The following is a 13,015-nucleotide window of genomic DNA, read 5'->3' on the forward strand; positions in this document are numbered from 1 at the left end:
TCTATTTATCCCCCCTGTCCTCCCCAAAAATATCTCTGGCAGGTGGGCTGATATGGAGCAAGCCACGCGACTGGCGGCTACTAGCTGCCGACTAATCGCGGCAAGTCGCGGGCGAGCCAGCTAGTCGCGCGACTCGCTTCCTGAGTCAAGTCGCCTGCGCGAGCCAGCCACGCTGCGACGACTTGGCGATTAGTCGGCGACTCAAAAACCTTGCGCTCGTCACTAAGAGCCGCACGGGCAAGAAGATCCTGGATATACTTTTCTTGGGAAATAAAAAAGCCATCAAAGGTGGAGGAAACCTCAATCCGAAGAAAGTAACGAAGAGGACCAAGATCAGACATCAGGAACTGCTCACTGAGACGGGCCTTGACAAAGGCAATGTACTCAGAATCGTCGCCAGTGATGATCATGTCATCAACATATAGAAGAAGAGTCCTACCACGAGCAGAAAGGTGGACAAACAACGCTGGATCATGAGCACTGGGTGAATAACCAGCTGCTGTCACCACAGAGGCGGAGCGCTCAAACCAGGCACGGGGGGCTTGCTTAAGGCCATAGAGAGAGCGACGAAGACGACAAACCATGTCATCAGGAACAGAATACCCAGGTGGTGGCTGCATGTAAACCTCCTCACGCAACTCACCACTTAGAAAGGCATTCTTCACATCAAGCTGAGACACAGACCAATGGCGAACAGAGGCCACGGCGAGAAGTGTGCGGACAGTGGTCATATGGGCCACTGGAGCAAAAGTCTCATCGTAATCACGGCCATGCTCCTGCTGAAAGCCACGAGCCACAAGACGAGCTTTATAGCACTCAAGAGAACCATCAGAGTGAGTCCTTATCTTATAGACCCACTTACAAGTGATGGGACAAACACCGGGAGGAAGAGAAACTAGATCCCATGTGCCGGTGTGCTCAAGGGCAACAATCTCCTCAGCCATCGTAAATTGCCATTCAGGATGAACAACAACATCTCGATAAGAAGTCGGCTCAAGAATGGTCGAAAGACCATAGCGAGAAGGAGAATATCTGTCAGGGGGCGGACAAGGCCGAGAACGAAGACCATAAGTCGGCCGAGAGGACGACACACCAGAAGTAGAGGGCACATCACTAGACTCATCCGCAATAAGTGGATGACGAGTATAATGGAAAGGAAAGGAGGGATGAGGTGGAACCACTTGAGGTGGTGATAGGGAATGTATCGGTGATGAAGGTGGAGAAGGGGAAGGTATCGGTGATGAAGGTGGAGAGTCATGCGATGAGGGAGGAGAAGAAACCGTAGGAGAGGACGGGGTCGGATTTGCAACAGCGGGACGAGGAGTAGGAATACTGGGCACAAAGGGAGGTGTATCCGGAAATGTAAGAAAAGAGATGTCCTCTGTGGAAAAGGCCGAGGAGGATGGGGGTGGGTAGAAGGTACGAGGCTCATCAATGGTCACATCCCGAGAAATACGCATCCGACGACCGATAGGATCCCAACACCGATAGCCCTTATGCTCATCACTGTATCCGAGAAAGACATACTCAACAGACTAAGCGGTCAGTTTGGTGCGTTCACGAGGGGCAAGCAAAACATAGCAAATGCAGCCAAACAAACGAAGCGTCGAATAATCAGGAGAATGACCAGAAAGACGCTCGAGAGGAATACCACCCTGTAGAGTAGCATATGGCTGAATGTTGATGAGATAGGTGGAAGTGGTAACAGCCTAAGCCCAGAAGTGAGGCAGAAGAGAGGCGGCGATCATCATGGCACGCGCCGTCTCAAGAAGGTGACGATGCTTGCGCTTAGCCACACCATTTTGAGCATGAGCACCAGGGCAAGAGAACTGAGTAAGGGTACCCTGCTCAGCCAGGAATCCTCGCAGCGCAGGTGAGATATACTCACCAGCTGAATCTGCATGAAAAACTCGAATAGGAGTGGAAAACTAGGTATGAAGCATGGCAGCAAACTTTTTGTATATAGATAAGACCTGACATGAAATAGATCCAAGTGTACCGCGAAAAATCGTTTATAAAGATAATATGGTAGCGATGACCCCCTTTTGAAGCGAAGGGAGCCGGACCCCAAACATCAGAGTGAACGAGATCAAAAGGATGCTCGGACACTGACTCACTGTGAGGATAGGGTAGCTGAATCTGCTTACCAAGCCTACAACCTAGACAATCCAACGAAGCGTTACCAGAGACAGACCCTAGAACACCACGATGAACCAAAGACGAGAGACGGGAGCCACATAAATGGCCAAGACGATGATGCCACTGCTGAAAAGAGCTGGTAGATGCAACAACAGGGGTTGCGAGACTGGCGGCGGCGGCAGCGGAGGGAAGACGATGCCAGTCAAGTTCCAAGAGACCATCAAGGCGTCGAGGGCCAACACCAAGTAGAGCACCTGTGCGGTGATCCTGAATAGAACACGAATCAAAGTCGAGAATGACCCTACAACTAGAGTCAACAATCTGACCCCTAGATATGAGTTGCATGGTAAGTCGAGGAACATGAGCGACAGAGGGAACATGAAATGAAGAAGTGCTAAGAGTGCCTCGACTAGCTACAGGGAGAGGAGTGCCATCAGCCGTAAGAATACGAACAAGAGACTCGACAGGTTGAATGGATGTCAAAGATGAGGAATAATAAGTCATATGAAAAGAAGCTCCAGTATCAAGAATCCATGGGGATGTACCTGAATGAGTGGAAGGTGGTTTTTAAGTGCCAGAAGAGCCAGTCACAGAAATTGCAGAACCTGTCGGTGAAGAATCCCAAGCAGCAAGCAGGCATCGCAGGTGCGCAATCTCATGCGCAGACAGGGACACGACGGAAAAGGCAAGGTAGAAACACCTGTCGGCGATGAGTAGTCGCCACCACCAGTGGAAGCCGCGTGTACAGTTGATCGAGAGTAGCGAGTCGACGTAGAGCCGCATGTGGAAGCCACTGGGAGAGTCGACGTAGAGCGGTCACCGCCGCGTATGAAGCCGCGAGAGGAGTCGGTGTAGAGCGGGCACCACCGCGGGCAGAAGACGCGAGAAGAGTCGACGAATCGCAATTAGCACAGCCCGCTGAAAACGCCATAGGCGACGACGTCATAGACGAACGAGCACCAAGCACCGAGCGACGATGTATGTGCGAGACTGAGTCAATGTAAGGAACACCATCGAATACCACCTCGTAGCGCCGGGTGGCGACATAGCCCGACGAGGAAGACATTTTTTCTCTTTTTTTCTCACTTTCTCTTTTTTTTTCTCTTTTTTAATGAATGCAACAGTGGAAGTATTAGGGGACAGCCCAACAAGCTGGCTAATCAATCGAGGAGCACGGCGGCCCACCAGCAACCTAAGCAAGCCGATCTAGCATTGGCTTGGAGAATAGCACGCACGCCAGCTGATCTAGCGATTTAGCAGGCACGCACACACTACGTGGATCACGCGACCCCGATGCAGTCAATGCACGCAAGCTTGCAGCGGTGGAGCACGGAAACTGGCGGCCGACGGCCGATCTTGGGCGGGAACCAGGCGCCGTGGACGACAGCCTGGGCGGGAACAGGTGGCAGGCGGCCAAATTTGGAGGAGAGCCGGCGATCTCAGCGGCACACGATATGGACGAAGCCTGTGATGGAACCGGCGGCCGATCTTGGGCGGGAACTGGGCGCCGCGGACAACAGCCTGGGCGGAAACCGGTGCCGGCGGCCAAACTTCGACGAGAGCTGACGATCTCCGAGCTGGGCGGCGCACGATCTGGACGTGCAGGGCAGCCGTGAAGAATCCACAGACCGGTGACTTGGGTCTGCTCGCGTTGACGAGACAAGAGCAACAGCTAGTGGGGAACGAAGGAGCGGCTAGCCGGGAGAGGAGAGCACCGGTGTCCAAGGGGGAAGGGAGGTGTAGCAGCGGCCGGTGAAGAAAACAACGACGACGCAAAATTGGATTGCGAGCACGAGTTGCGCGTGCAAAAAAAAAAAACTAAGCTCTGATACCATGTTAGGAAATATGCAACTTATGTTATTGAGAGGCCAAAGCCAGCATATATACACATACATGAGGATGCCAAAAGGCTACAAGAGGATGCCAAGAGACTAGAATGCAAAAGGTCAAAAGACATCACTAATATAACTAACAATCACATGCATGCATGCATTCATGCGTAATCGTCGACCTCATGGTTGCATCATCGGCTTAATTGCTAAATCCAAATTTTCAAAATGATTTATCACACAAATTGTTAATCCAATTATCGACCCGTCTTCACCTGTGAGTTCGTCTCGACGAGGGGCTTCAAAAGTAGTAACAACTACTTTTCAAACCCTAGAAAAGTGGTCGTTACTGTTAGAGTAATATATACATAGCTTTACCCTTTGTATTTTCCATGTGGCTATTAATTAGAAGAAAGACTATTTCAGACGCCTACAATTGAATAGGAGTGCAGACAACATAGCGAAGTACAAGATGGCAAGGAAGACCGCAAAGCAAGCTGTGAGTGAAGCAAGGGGTCGGGCGTATGAGGGCCTCTACCAGCATTTAAACATGAAGGAAGGCGAAAGGGACATCTATAAGATGGCCAAGATCTGAGAGAGGAAGACGAGGGATGTCAACCAAGTCAAGTGCATCAAGGACGGAGCAAGTCGGCTTCTGGTGAAGGACGAGGAGATCAAGCATAGATGGCAAGAGTACTTCGACAAGCTATTCAATGGAGAGAATGAGAGCTCTGCCATTGAACTGGACGACTCCTTTGGTGATACCAACAAGCGTTTTGTGTAGTTCGAGGTCAGGGAGACTTTAAAAAGGATGTAATGAGGCAAGGCGATGGGCCCTGATTGTATCCCCATTGAGGTCGGGAGTGGCCTCAGAGACATAGCGATAGTATGGCTAACTAAGCTTTTCAACCTCATTTTCCGGGCAAACAAGATGCTCAAAGAATGGCGGTGTAGCATATTAATACCAATCTTTAAGAACAAGGGGATGTTCAAAGTTGTACTAATTACTGTGGGATTAAGCTGATGAACCATGAAATGAAGCTACGGGAGAGTCATTGAGCACCACTTAAGAAGAATGACAAGCATGACCCAATATCAGTTTGGTTTCATGCCTGGGAGGTCGACCATGGAAACCATTTTCTTGGTACGACAACTTATGGAGAGATGCAGGGAGCAAAATGACCTGCATATGGTATTCATTGACTTGGAGAAGGCCTACAATAAGATACCACAAAATTTCATGTGGTGGGCCTTGGAGAAACACACAGTCCTAGCAAAGTACATTACCCTCACATGTACGATGATGTTGTGACAAGTGCGAACAAGTGATGGCGGCTGTGATAACTTTCCAATTAAAATAGGACCGCACCAAGGGTCAGTTGTGAGCCCTTATCTTTTGGCTTTGGTGATGGATGAGGTCACAAGGGATATACAAGGAGATCCCATGGGATATGCTCTTTGTGGATGATGTGGTGCTAGTCGACTATAGATTGACGGGGGTCAATAGAAAGTTAGAGCTGTGGGGACAAACTTCAAAATCGAAAGGTTTTAGGCTTATAGTAGAACTAAAAGTGAGTACATGAGTTGCGGCTTCAGTACTACTAGGCATGAGGAGGAGGTTAGCCTTGATGTGCAGGTGGTACCTCAGAAGGACACCTTTCAATATTTGAGCTAAATGAGCCATCAAATCAAAGCTGGATGGATGAAGTGGTGCCAAGCTTCTGGCATCCTTTGTGACAAGAGAGTGCCCCAAAAGCTAAAAGACAGGTGCTATCGTATAACGATTCGACGTGCGATGTTGTATGGCGCTGAATGTTGGCCAACTAAAAGGCGACATGTCCAACAGTTAGGTGTGTAGCAGTGATGCGCATGTTGAGATGGATATGTGGCCACACAAGAAAGGATCGGGGGGTCTAGAATGATACTCGTGATAGAGTTGGGGTAGCACCAATTGAAGAGAAGCTTGTCCAACATCATCTGAGATGGTTTGGGCACATACAACGCAGGCCTTCAGAAGCGCGCCAATGCATAGCGGACGACCAAACCTGATAATGTCAAGAGAGGTCGGGGTAGACTAAATTTGACATGGTAGGGGTCCGTAAGTAGAGATATGAAGGACTGGAATATCACCAAACTAGCCATGGGCAGGGGTGCGTGGAAGTTAGCTAGCCACGTGCCATAACCATGACTTGGTTTCGAGATCTTATGTGTTTCAACTCTAGCCTACTCCCTGCTGCTGCATGTGCGTGTATATATACTAGCCTATGACCACCTGGGAATACAAGTTGCTTTTCCCTGTTGTATAGTTTTTTTTGCATATTGTATGACACATGCACGTGTATATATACTGGCCTATGGCCACTTGGGAATACAAGTTGCTATTTCAAGGAAGCTTTCATAACCGAGGAAGATGTCTCGTTGCAGGGATAAGGAGGTGTTGCTAGGATAGGGGTCGGTCTTTTGTTCGAGTCGTAGTTCAGAGTAAGTTTAGGGTGTGTTTGGTTGGGGAACAAAATTGAATGGAATGTCATGGTTCCATTCCTCTGGAATGGGTTGGTTCTGTTCCTGTGTTTCGTTGAGGAAGATAGTTGGAATGGAATGGTGACATTTCGGTGTTTGGTTGGCGAGATGGAATGGGATGGTGACAATATAGCTTTATATGTTTACGAACAAATTATATGGCATTTCAGTTGTATTTGTAGGATAAATAATTTATAAATTGACTCACAAGCATAACAAAGTGCCCCATATCTCAATTTTATTTCAATCTGCATTCTCTCGAACATTTACGGTGATTTGAAGATGAAACATGCACTGCTTATTATGATAAATATACAACTATCTCTCTTGCATGATAACATACCTAAAAACAAAAAGAATAACTAGCTGACTCTAAGCAATAAATTTAGGGTTAATGCTAGTTGGCTCGTTGCCATTGAGTAAGCATCAGATTGGAGGAAGCATGGGAAGTGGCTCCCGCGAGTCCTAAACGGAAGACCGCATCGTCTAGCAAGAAAGGTCGCTGTCGCTCTATCGCAGATCCGGTCAGGTCGCCTCCAACAAGCAAGGTCCGGCGCGCCCGCTATAGGAAACGACGATGAGGCATATATAGATGAGGGCGGCACCAACCGTCTGACGTGCTCGCCGCTCCGCTGTGTCTGCCACTCGTCTCCTTCAGCCAGATCTGTGGTGTGGCGCTGCTAACAGGGATGAGGCGGCAGGGATGAGGGGGTTGCCGGCCCAAAGCTGCCTGCCCGAGGGAGAGACGGAAGGGGAGAGCCGTCAAACTGAGGAAGAGACGAGAAAGGAGAACCGTCGGCCTTGGGAGAGACGAGAGAGGAGGAGCGACGACCGTGAGGGAGAGGGTTCGCGGGGCGAGTGCGTCGGGAGGGAGATGAGAGCAAGAGGCCGTTCCGCGTGGTTCCTCTATATTGGAGGTATAAGTGCGTTCCACATATGAATATTCTGTTCGGGAGAACGAGTGGGTATCGATTCCTAAATCAACCAAACGCGAGAACGGGGCCCAAATGCGGAATGGACCCGTTCCATTCCACCCCGTGACCCGAACCAAATACACCCTTAGATTGCCGGATCGAAACAGAAAATGAGAGTGGGCTGGGTTTTGGCTAGAGGATGGTTATAAACTCAAGTACTAGTAGACATCCATTCGACATGACCTGTAGAAAAATAGTTTAAAAAGGGAATAAATTATTTAATAATTTATTTTATTCAAGCAATTCCCCCCTAGTCCCTCTAGTAACAACTACTTCTCTACAGTTTGAGAAGTGGTATGTTATAAAAACAAGATCACATGCTGTTAATTTTTTATAATATTTTTTGTCACCACCAGTTGCCAGATTATAGTACCATGGTTGCCATGTTAGGAACGAGCAGTTGCCACCATAATAGTGTATGGTTACCAATTAATAACTTGCTTGTATTTAGACATTCCTATGTCATGTAGAGCTAGAGGTAAGTATTCAAGTTTTTACCAACATGTAAAAATGGTATCATATCACAAAGAAGTATCACGCAAGTATTGCATTCGTGGAGAATGAGTCTCAACAACCTGCTAACCAAGTTAGAAGTTACAGTAACTGAGTGGCTATAATCTGGTATAAGCTGGAAAGTAAACGACAATAATCTGGTGCCAATGGAAAACAGTCGCCAAAATATATCAACATGTGATCTCATTTTGAAGATCTCGTCATAGTGAAGCCATCAGTGAAAAAGGTTTGAGAGAGAACATTTCAAAAATATGAAACTTGAGCAATGTTTGTTGTCATCATGCTTGCATGTATTAATCTCTTTGGTTGCGGTGCGGGAAGACTACAATGCGGCGCCGCAACGTAGTACTCCCTCTGTTCCTAGATATAGGGTGTATAGTTTTTAAAGGAAAAATCCAGATTGTATGGTGTAATGTATTTGTTGACAATTTTACCCTTTCACTGATCACATCCCACACATCACGTCCCTAGAAAAAAGGAGATGATTTATTAGGCACAACCACAATCCGTGCATTTTCTGCATGCTGCGTGTAGGTTTGTTAGTGAAAAAAATTAGACCGGGTGTAGATTGTGCAACCGGCCCTTAGTTTTAGGAACGAATAATCTTGTTCCTTTTTCTTGTTCGTTCATGTGAACAGATCGAGCAGGCAATTGTCTTTCTTCCTTCCTTCTCATGGACAATCAGCACACCAAGGAGGCAACCTCCCATCCCATGGAGCCGGCGACGTCCCTTCTCAAGGATGAGGAGATCAAGCCGACGGACTCTGTTCCATTGGACAAACAACAAATCAAGCCGATGATCGTGCCATGCGTCATGTATCTTAAGTGCCTGGGACGACGAACGACTTAATAAATTGGTTCTCTACTTTCTGTGTACTGTCTGTGGCAAGATACGAGTTTTGTTTGAGCCGCTCTCAAAAGAATCTTCAACGAGCAGCTCGGAGTTTAAAGGTAACGACGATGAAAATAATGGCAGCGACTTGGACACCGGATTGAAGATTAGAGAGTTTGTGAACAGCAAATATGGGGACATGTAGGACTTGATCGGTACTCTACTTTCTGTTAACAGTAATCCTTGTGTTATACTCCCTCCGTCCGGATTACTTGTCGCAGAAATGGATAAAAATGGATATCTAAAACTAAAATACATCTAGATACACCCATTTCTTCGACAAGTATTTCCAGACGAAGGGAGTATTTACTTAGCTAGGGAGTAGTAGACTAGTCGTAGGCTGGCTGGAGCTTCCTTATTAAGGTAGTGCATGCATGTAGACAACAATAGTCAATTTGGTTTTTGCATGTACCAGCAGCTGCTAGAGCTGCATGGTCGGTTTGCATAGGAACCGACTTCCCCTGTATTATATATGTGCCTTAGGGCAGCAATATGTTAAACAGCATAAGTAAACCACTTTCCTGTCTTCACTCCAGCTCCCCTCTTGCTCCTCTGCAGTCTCTTTCTAACACTTTCGATGTGTTCCCAATGTAGGTGTTGAAGATTATAACATGTCGGTTTGAGCATGAATATATTTATTGTTGTATCTCTACTTTCGTTTATTGTTGTATCTCTGCTTTTGATGTGTTCGTGATGTAGGAGTTGAAGATTATGACATGCCTGTTTGAGTATGAATAAATTTATTTTTGTATGTTTACTCTATTTTTGATGTGTTGCCGATGTATCCATATATCTCCACATGACTTTGAGCGTCCACATGTTAATCACCATACATATATTATTGCCATTGAGTGTAAAAAAGAGTTGAAGCCAAGAAGAAGAACATCAAGAGTTGAATGGAACACTATTATGAGTAACACTAACCCGATTACAGTATCGAAGACCCTTGACTAAAACCATTTGGAGTTCAACGCGAAACACTACAAGTTGAACGGGAAAACGCTCGACAACATTATCATGGTAAGCACTACACATCCAGTGAAGATTTAATGACATCGTTAACAATGCTTGCAGCGCATAGTAATGCCACCGGGAGATCGCCGAGCCTCTCACAGTTCTCGCCAAGAGTTTCTCCTGGTTCTCCTGAGCCTCTCTCCCGGTTCTCGCTAGAGGCTTGGCGATCTCACGGTGGTATTACAATGCGTTGCAAGCATTGTTAACGGCCATTGGATCTTTATCGGATGTGTAGTGCCTACCATGATAACGTTGTCGAGCGGCTTCCTGTTCAACTCTTAGTGTTTCCCGTTGAACTCTAAATGGGTTTATTCAAGGGTCTTCACTAATATAATCGGATTAGTGTTACTCATAATGGTTACCCATTCAACTCTTAATGTATTTCTTCTTGGCTTCAACTTTTTTCTACACCCAGTGGCAATAATACATGTATGGTGATTAACGTTTGCACGCTCAAAGTCATGTGGAACTGTATGCATAAATCGGGAACACATACAAAGTAGAGTATACTCATGACAATAAATTTATTCTTAGTCAAACGAGCATGTCATAATCTTCAACTCCTACAATCGGGAACACATATGGCAATAATTTTATTCATGCTCAAACCGGCATGTTGTAATCTTCAACTCCTACATCGGGAACACATCGAAAGTAGAGTACCGATCAAGTCCTACATGTTTTTGTATTTGCTTTTCTCAAACTCTTTAATCTTCAATCCGGCGTCCGAGTCTCTGCCATTATTTTCGTCGTCGCTACCTTTATACTCTGAGCTGCTTGTTGAAGATTCTTTTGAGGGCGGCCCAGAGAAAACTCGTATCTCGCTGCAGACGGTACATTTGTAAGATGCCAAGTCCGAGAACCAATTCATTAGGTCGTTCGTCTTCCCGGGCACTTGAAGACACATGACGCATAGCACGGTTGCCGGCTTGATCTGCTGTTTGTCCAATGGAACAGAGTCCGCTAGCTTGATCTCCTCGTCCTTGAGAAGGGAGGTCGCCGGGTCTATGGGATGGGAGGTCGCCTCCTTGATGCGCTGATTGTCCATGGAAAGAAAGGAATAAAGACATTCGGCTGCTTGATCTGTTCACGCGAACGAACAAGAAAAAGGAAGGAACAAGATTATTGGTTCCTAAAACTAAGGGCCAGCTGCATGATTTGCACCACGTGTCCACGTCTATTTTTTTTCCTAACTAACCTACACGCTGCATTTTTTTCCTTACTAACCTACACGCTGCATGCAGAGAACACACGGGTTGGCGCTGTCCTAATAAAGCATCTTCTTTTTTCTAGGGATGTAACACGTGGGATTAGATCAATGGAAGGGTAAAATTGTCAACAAATGCAACACACCATATAATCTGGATTTTTCCTCAAAAAAATATACCCTATATCTAGGTGTAGAAACGGAGGGAGTAAATCATATATGTATGGTACTAGGTTTCTTGTATTTCTTTTTTCAGATTCCTAGTTTATCTCCTAAGGTCATGTTCACATTGATGTGTTAGAAAGCTTTACGAGATGTCACAGCTGAGCAACAAAAAATCTGTCATGATGCACATGCACATGAAAGTATGCCTTTATTTATGTATCTAACATTTATCATGTGTTCCCTGATGGTGTATATCTTATGTATCTAACATTTATCATGTGTTCCCTGATGGTGTATATCTTTATCCCGAGAATCATATTGTCGTTGTAATAACATAAAATTATATTCCAGGTGATGGGTATTTTGAAGTTGGCTGATGAGATGGGCCTAAGTTGTATAAGAGCTTATAAACTTGATGCTCTCAAATCTGTACGGAAGGCTTATGAGGAAAGAAATCTTGGCGTGGCTGATAATTGCTCTGAAGCAATTGTGACCCTAGCAGAGAACTCTGGCCCTATCCGTAGTATAATCGGTGCCGGTGTTACGAATGCAGCTGAAGACAGCTCAACTGCAATAGTTGAGCAGACTGGTAAGCAGCATGCCAATTTATACCCATGTCTTCATTTTTCTTCACCACATCAGCTCTATTCTGTGCATTCTGGATCCTTTTTGTTCACATGATGGTATCATATGGATTTTTCAGATCTCTGGATAACATGGATGTTTTAATGTTCTTTGGGTATTTCTAGTTTGGAGTGAGAACTGTGTCTGAATTTGTTTGAATTATTTAGACACTAACCTAAATTGTCACACTATTTCCTGAAGCAGCAGCAATCATATTTGTTGTACATGTTGGACACTGTATATGTTGATCTTTTCCAGTATTCGGGAATTTCATTTTTTCTTTTAAATGATGGAACACCAGATGCCAAAAGGTATGTTAGCAAGGCAGACCTCAGGAAGAATTTAAGGCGATTGAGGAACGGGACAGGAAGAAGTAACTGCTCTGGAGGTAGAGTTGAAGACTCAAAAGGATTCTTTCCAAGCAGCTTTGATCGTGTCCTCCTTGATGCTCCATGTTCTGCACTTGGCTTGAGACCTCGTCTCTTTGCTGGTGAGGTAAGGGACTACTATACCTAAATTGTGTATGTTGTTGATCGTTAAATTGCACTTTACATTCTTTGCATCACTATATGTTACAATTGTTTGCCTATGTGAATACAAGATCAACAAAACAGTAATCATAATTTATAATTACTATCCGTATTATATTTTATATTATAAAATAAACTCAGATATTTCATGTTTAACATAGTGACATCTAATCAAGCTTCAATCCATTATTAAGTTTCATGCACCAACTAGTAGAACCAAAAGTTGGAGAAGGTTGGGCCTTGACATATACTTGAACACCTCCTCTCACGTGTGACTCGATAAGGCCTACATGTGGAAGAAAGAGTGCAAGCAAATGTTTATTTAAAATGTGAAAGCCAAGACTTGAACCCAGAGGTTTCGGATTAACAAAGCTTGGAGGTGCCGTACTTTCAAAACAACCCGTTATGGCATAAAGAACTAGGCACTCTAAAGTCCCTGACTTCTCATGCTAGGAGGTACCAGACCCCTCCGGGCACCCTACGAAAATGATTTGGTAGATTTTGATCTGGTATGGGCCTGGCCCATCACAACTTAGGCCCATAGGGCCGAATTCGTGTACGAAAATGATTTGGTAGATGTTGATCTGGTATGGGCCTGGACCATCACA

The 13,015-nt window shown here is 45.6% G+C and overlaps 1 protein-coding gene across 3 annotated transcripts in view; it reads left to right on the plus strand.

Annotated features, from left to right (window-relative positions):
- The window catches only part of LOC109784995 (rRNA (cytosine-C(5))-methyltransferase NOP2C), a 45,502-nt gene that overhangs the window by 16,425 nt on the left and 16,062 nt on the right, over window positions 1-13,015 (plus strand). For all 3 annotated transcript variants that reach the window (XR_012189331.1, XM_045230723.2, XM_020343608.3), the window contains exons 7-8: window positions 11,605-11,842; window positions 12,179-12,372. Coding sequence is in view for 2 of the 3 variants with exons in the window: in XM_045230723.2 (XP_045086658.1) it covers window positions 11,605-11,842; window positions 12,179-12,372 (432 nt within the window). In the remaining variant the exon portion in view is untranslated. The remainder of the gene's footprint in view (window positions 1-11,604; window positions 11,843-12,178; window positions 12,373-13,015) is intronic.

The sequence above is a fragment of the Aegilops tauschii genome, chromosome 7 (genome assembly GCF_002575655.3).
Source record: "Aegilops tauschii subsp. strangulata cultivar AL8/78 chromosome 7, Aet v6.0, whole genome shotgun sequence".
Taxonomy (NCBI): domain Eukaryota; kingdom Viridiplantae; phylum Streptophyta; class Magnoliopsida; order Poales; family Poaceae; genus Aegilops; species Aegilops tauschii.